This window comes from Rhinatrema bivittatum, chromosome 5 (assembly GCF_901001135.1).
Source record: "Rhinatrema bivittatum chromosome 5, aRhiBiv1.1, whole genome shotgun sequence".
Classification (NCBI taxonomy): domain Eukaryota; kingdom Metazoa; phylum Chordata; class Amphibia; order Gymnophiona; family Rhinatrematidae; genus Rhinatrema; species Rhinatrema bivittatum.
This window is the reverse complement of record NC_042619.1, coordinates 9319797-9326485: the sequence shown is the minus strand read 5'-3', so window position 1 is coordinate 9326485 and position 6689 is coordinate 9319797. Positions and strand designations below refer to the sequence as shown.

The 6689-nt window shown below is 47.2% G+C and overlaps 1 protein-coding gene across 1 annotated transcript; it reads right to left on the bottom strand.

Moving 5' to 3' along the window:
* Window positions 1-1277: 1277 nt before the first annotated feature.
* LOC115091776 (gastrula zinc finger protein XlCGF26.1-like) lies at window positions 1278-6425 on the bottom strand. Its single transcript, XM_029601982.1, has 4 exons — window positions 6265-6425; window positions 5086-5212; window positions 3877-3990; window positions 1278-3249 (listed from the first exon to the last, which is right to left on the bottom strand). The coding sequence occupies exons 1-4, from the start codon at window positions 6286-6288 to the stop codon at window positions 1838-1840; spliced, it is 1677 nt and encodes a 558-aa protein (XP_029457842.1). The 5' UTR covers window positions 6289-6425; the 3' UTR covers window positions 1278-1837.
* Window positions 6426-6689: the final 264 nt, after the last annotated feature.

Genomic DNA, 6689 nt, shown 5'->3' with positions numbered 1-6689 from the left:
TCTTTGTTCTATGTGTGTAATCTGTGCCTGTAAGACCCTCATCCTCCTTCAGCTCTTGGGATGTGCAAGCTCAGCGCACGCTGCTTCTTATGGATTAGTATGAAGCCATTTTCTTTGTTCTATGTGTGTAATCTGTGCCTGTAAGACCCTCATCCTCCTTCAGCACTTGGGATGTGCAAGCTCAGCGCACGCTGCTTCTTATGGATTAGTATGAAGCCATTTTCTTTGTTCTATGTGTGTAATCTGTGCCTGTAAGACCCTCATCCTCCTTCAGCTCTTGGGATGTGCAAGCTTCAGTGCACGCTGCTTCTTATGGATTAGTATGAAGCCATTTTCTTGTTTTATGTGTGGTGATCTGTGCCTGTAAGACCCCCATTCCGCCGTCAGCAACTTGGGATGTGGCAAGCTCAGCGTACGGCTGCTTCTTATGGATTAGTAATGAAGCCATTGTCTTTGGTTTCTTATGTGTGTAATACTGTGCCTGTAAGTCCCCCATCCTCCATCCTCTCAGCTCTGAGGATTGTACCCCCCCAACCAAAAACCCAAGCTCAGCGCACGCTGCTTCTTATGGATTAGTATGAAGCCATTTTCTTTGTTCTATGTGTGTAATCTGTGCCTGTAAGTCCCCCATCCTCCTTCAGCTCTTGGGATGTGCAAGCTCAGCGCACGCTGCTTCTTATGGATTAGTATGAAGTAATTTTCTTTGTTTTTACTTCCACTTCCTTGAAGTAGCCAATGATAGTAAAACTACATGAACGTGTGGGGATTACAAATTGACTGATAGCTTGTAGCTTATTCTGTTTTATTAAAGCACTTTTCACTTAGAGCTTCAGTCTCCTATACCATGCTTTGTCCATCGTTATAATTTATCTGAAATTAGGTTTGTCACATTTTCATGGAAAACCCAATCAATCCAGGATTTTTTTCTCTATATTTCATGGCGATTTATTATCCAAGAGTATGAGACGTTATCAAAAGCTTTTTTATTATAATCTATCCATGCTATACTGAGTTTTGACCTGTCTTACAGCTGGTCCTGATGGCTCTATTAAGCAAACTCATCCTTGAGTCCATTTGCCCATCTGGTTTCCTTTCTGTTCTGTTGCCAAGATGATATTAGAGTCAATGAGATCTCACATAATTTTAGTGGATGCTATTTGGGTCTCCCTTGGGAAGGAGAAGTGCTATTATTACGCACTGAGGTGTTAATTCTGGTTTCTGATCAACTGATTCTTGCACTTTACCCCAGCAGGGCCAGGGCTCTTCTAGGTTGAGGCTTTTTTTTTTAACTTGCCTTCTAATTTTGTTCTTACTTCAGATCATTCCATAATTCTGATATACATCTCTTCCATATTTCCTTGAGTGCTGGGTAACCATTCTACCTCTCTGTTATATGCTCTACAAGATCCTCATATAAGGATCTCCCAAACTCATCTGATTCAGTTTTGGTTCGTGCACTCACGTTCTTTCCCAGTTCTCTGCAGAGTTGTATTGGGTTTTGGCTAAATATTTTATAGTGATATCTTCCCTGTTTTCTTCATATCCCCACATCTCTTGTGGCCCTGTTGCTATTTTCAGTTTATTACTGGAGTGTATCAATATAAGATCTTTTGCTGTTAGTGTAGCATACTTCAGCTTGAGACTTTGAATTGTTCTCTTATTTTTTATGTCTTCACTCTTTTGAAGTACTCATCTTTCACTGACACTTCCACAGTTTGTCTTTTTTCCAAGGAGGGATTGATATTTTTCTCCTTTGTTTCTGGCCTAGTGTTCTTACTGGAAGGACTCTCTGGTCATATTCAAATCTAGTTTAAAAACTCACCTTTTTAAAGCTACTTTAAAATCCCTTCCCTGTGTGTATTTTCTGGTGAATTCTGAGATTTGTCTTTTGATTGAAGGTTTTACTACACTCAGCACATGAAAAAGGCCTCTCCCCTGTGTGGATTCTCTGGTGCTTTTGGAGGTCCGCCTTCCACTTGAAGCTTTTACTACACTCAGTGCATTTAAATGGTCTCTCCCCAGTGTGGATTTTCTGATGACTTGTGAGATGCGCCTTCCGATTAAAACTTCTATTGCACTCTGTACATGAAAATGGTCTCTCCCCTGTGTGGATTCTCTGGTGATTGGTGAGGCTAATCTTCTGATGGAAGCTTATACCACATTCCATACATGAAAATGCTCTCTCCCCAGTGTGGATTTTCTGGTGGTTTATGAGGCTTATTTTCCGATTAAAATTTCTTCTACACTCTGTACATGAAAATGGTCTCTCCCCTGTGTGTATTCTCTGATGATTTGTAAGGCTTGTCTTCTGATTGAAGCTTTTACCACATTCCATACATGAAAATGGTCTCTCTCCAGTGTGGATTTTATGGTGATTTGAGAGATATGTCTTCAGATTAAAGCTTTTACTACACTCACTGCATGAAAATAGTCTCTCCCCTGTATGGATTTTCTGGTGATTTGTGAGACTTGTCTTCCAATTAAAGCTCTTACTACACTCAGTGCATTTAAATCGTTTCTCCCCTATGTGAATTCTCTGGTGATTTTGGAGGGCTGTCTTCCATTTGAAGGTTTTACTACAGTGAGTGCATTTAAATGTTCTCTCCCCAATCTGAATTTTGATTTGATTTGTGAGGCTGGTCTTCCGATTAAAGCTTTTAGTATTCTGCATACATGCAAATGTTGTGTCCCCTGTGTGGATTTTCTGGTGAGATGTTAGGCTTGATTTTGTAATGAAACTTTTATCACATTCAGTACATGGAAATGCTCTGTCTCCTGTATGGATTTTATAATGTTGGACAGGAGCTCCTTTCTTACTGAAACCATTCCTGCATTCTCCAATGTGTGTTTTCTCTTCTTCCTGTAGCTCTCCCTTCCGACTGAAGGTTTTCCCATGGTCTGTAGATGTAGACGGTCTCTCCTCAGTGCGTGGTCTCTGTTGTGATTCCAGAGTTACAGGATCCCTGAGGTGAATCTCACATGCATCACAGGCACATCTTTGTTCTGTTCTCTGGTTTCTCTGCTCTTCCCTTGTACCTGTGATATTACAGGCACTTTCCTCACACACATTACAGTTTGTGACCGAGTTTCCTGTTTTTTGCTTCTTTTCTGAGATGCAATTTTTTCCCCAGTCAGCACATGAAGAAACATCTTCTCTTTGTTGCACTGATAGACTTTTCTTTGCTTTCAGATCCACTGTGAGCTCCCAGTGCTGTCTCTCTGGATTACTGTTTCTGGGACCCTCATTTCCTGCATAAAAAGTAAACACAAAGTCATCATCCTGTTTGCTGGAAACGCTCCAGAGACGTGAAAGGCTCTGATGTAAGGGGAGGTCAGGGTGAGCAGGGAAGAAAGGATTTTCAGTTAATGATGGAGAGAATTCCCCACTGGGAGATTCCTGACTCCAGCACAGAACCTCTGATCATGGGACCCGACCTAAAACAGTGACCAGGAGAGGTGGCTAAAGCACTTCCTGTTCCTGTACAGAGTAAAACAGTAACACATGGAGCTTTATACTGAGCATGCATGCAATGGGATAAAACCAGGACTGCATAAAGCTGTTTCCAAACAGAAGGCAGTGATAAAAGCAGGATTTGATTCCTTAGGTAAAATAATAGCAGGGGAAGGTTGTGATATAACGGGGAGATGATGGTAAAAGAGAAGTAATAGCTCTCAGGGGGTCCTAGCTTGTAAGACTGACAGCTGGGAGTGAGGGGAGTGTAAGGAAGGGTGAAGGCCACAGCGAGAGCAGTGTAAGCAGTGAGGCTTGTACAAGATACGCAGGGAGATCAGAACCAGGTCAGTGATTAAAGAGATCCCCAGAGGGGCTTGTGAAGGGGTCTCTGCAGCTCCCGTCCCTCTTATTCCTGGACCCACCTGAGCAGCTGCTTTCTCCTCCTTCTCCTTCCTCTGATCCCGGCTCATCCCTGATGTACGGTTCTTCCCCTCGCTCAATGTAGGATATAATATCCGGGGTGACAGTCAGAGAGCCTGTTCCAGGGAGGAGATAAGTGCATTATTACCCTGGCTGTGATTAGCACAGATTCAGACTTAGAAATATCTGCAGTACAGAAATATTCACCCATCTGAATGACAATATTATTCCAACACTGGCAGAAATCATGTAAACCATATTTATACCCCGTGTGACATCCATTCTACCCTCACTATAACCCCCTGACACAGCCCCGTGTGACATCCATTCTACCCTCACTATAACCCCTGACACAGCCCCGTGTGACATCCATTCTACCCTCACTATAACCCCCTGACACAGCCCCGTGTGACATCCATTCTACCCTCACTATAACCCCTGACACAGCCCCGTGTGACATCCATTCTACCCTCACTATAACCCCCTGACACAGCCCCGTGTGACTTCCAATCTACCCTCACTATAACCCCTGACACAGCCCCGTGTGACATCCATTCTACCCTCACTATAACCCCCTGACACAGCCCCGTGTGACATCCATTCTACCCTCACTGTAACCCCTGACACAGCCCCGTGTGACATCCATTCTACCCTCATTATAACCCCCTGACACAGCCCCGTGTGACATCCATTCTACCCTCACTGTAACCCCCTGACGCAGCCCCGTGTGACATCCATTCTACCCTCACTATAACCCCCTGACACAGCCCCGTGTGACATCCATTCTACCCTCACTATAACCCCTGACACAGCCCCGTGTGACATCCATTCTACCCTCACTATAACCCCTGACACAGCCCCGTGTGACATCCATTCTACCCTCACTATAACCCCTGACACAGCCCCGTGTGACATCCATTCTACCCTCACTATAACCCCTGACACAGCCCCGTGTGACATCCATTCTACCCTCACTATAACCCCTGACACAGCCCCGTGTGACATCCATTCTACCCTCACTATAACCCCTGACACAGCCCCGTGTTGCTTTTTACCCCCTGGTCATGTTGCATCTGCTGCATGGTTACAGCTGACAGGAAGCAAAGTGATCCCTGCAGCCCTCGCTCACTTTCTCACGTTTTCACCAGGTGACACCAGGAGCCCTCACACTCAGAATTCACTGCTAATGAACCTGTAAAATGATCCCTTACCCAGCGAGCTCAGGGTCTCATAATTCTCCTTCATCACCTCCTTGTACAGCTCCTTCTGCCCTTCTTCTAAACACTGCCACTCCTCCTGGGAGAAATAGAGGGCGATGTCCTCAAAAGTCACTGGCACCTGAAACACAAACCCTTCTGCATGAGGTCCATCAGGAGAGCTCCCAGCGCTGGGGCTCAGCAGAGCAGGAGCAGAGGTTTCCCTGTGTGTGGAAGTCCCGGGCAGAGAACAGAGTTACTCTTCTGCTTTCTCACCCCCAGACCCGGAGCAGGGAGACCCAGCAAAGTCTCCCCCAGCCCCTTTCTGATCCTGAGCCTGCACCCAGAAAACAAGTGCTGGATCCTGAGTAACAATTTCTCTCACAGGGAGCCCAAAGCCCAGCTCTGCTCTGGTGCTATTAAAGCCCGGTCTGCCTCTGCAGTGCCTGCAATCTCAAGTGCTGGATCCTGAGTAACAATTTCTCACACAGGGAGCCCAAAGCCCAGCTCTGGTCTGGTGCTATTAAAGCCCGGTCTGCCTCTGCAGTGCCTGCAATCTCAAGTGCTGGATCCCTGAGTAACAATTTCTCAGCGCAGGGAGCCCAAAGCCCAGCTCTGGTCTGGTGCTATTAAAGCCCGGTCTGCCTCTGCAGTGCCTGCAATCTCAAGTGCTGGATCCTGAGTAACAATTTCTCACCCAGGGAGCCCAAAGCCCAGCTCTGGTCTGGTGCTATTAAAGCCCGGTCTGCCTCTGCAGTGCCTGCAATCTCAAGTGCTGGATCACTGAGTAACAATTTCTCACACAGCGAGCCCAAAGCCCAGCTCTGGTCTGGTGCTATTAAAGCCCGGTCTGCCTCTGCAGGGCCTGCAATCTCAAGTGCTGGATCCCTGAGTATCAATTTCTCACACAGGGAGTCCAAAGCCCAGCTCTTGTCTGGTGCTATTAAAGCCCGGTCTGCCTCTGCAGTGCCTGCAATCTCAAGTGCGGGATCCCTGAGTAACAATTTCTCTCACAGGGAGCCCAAAGCCCAGCTCTGGTCTGGTGCTATTAAAGCCCGGTCTGCCTCTGCCCTGCCTGCAATCTCAAGTGCTGGATCCCTGAGTAACAATTTCTCACACAGGGAGCCCAAAGCCCAGCTCTGGTCTGGTGCTATTAAAGCCCGGTCTGCCTCTGCCCTGCCTGCAATCTCCTACCTGAGCAGCAGCTCCTGCAGGCATTCTCCTCTCTCTGGGGGTCCCTGAAGCAGATTAGAAACGCCTTGGGGGCTCCTCTCTTGCAGGAGAGAAAGTCTCTTTCTTCCCTTCCTTGCCGGGCTCTTTCCTTACAAGCACAGCAACTCCTCCCCCTCCTCCTCCTGCTGGCGCTCACTGATGACAGAGGGGGAGGAGAGTGGGGAGGGAGGTGCTCACTGATGACAGAGGGGGAGGAGAGTGGGGAGGGAGGCGCTCACTGATGACAGAGGGGGAGGAGAGTGGGGAGGGAGGTGCTCACTGATGACAGGGGGAGGAGAGTGGGGAGGGAGGTGCTCACTGATGACAGAAGGGGAGGAGAGTGGGGAGGGAGGCGCTCACTGATGACAGAGGGGGAGGAGAGTGGGGAGGGAGGCGCTCACTGATGA

Bases quoted from the DNA above. Each gene is read 5' to 3' on its own strand.
- LOC115091776 (XM_029601982.1), bottom strand. From the start codon at position 6,288: ATGCCTGCAGGAGCTGCTGCTCAG. The intron at 5,213-6,264 runs GTAGGAGATTGC...TTTGTGTTTCAG, and splicing joins CTGCAGGAGCTGCTGCTCAG to GTGCCAGTGACTTTTGAGGA. The intron at 3,250-3,876 runs GTGGGTCCAGGA...CTTTTTATGCAG, and splicing joins AGGAGAAAGCAGCTGCTCAG to GAAATGAGGGTCCCAGAAAC.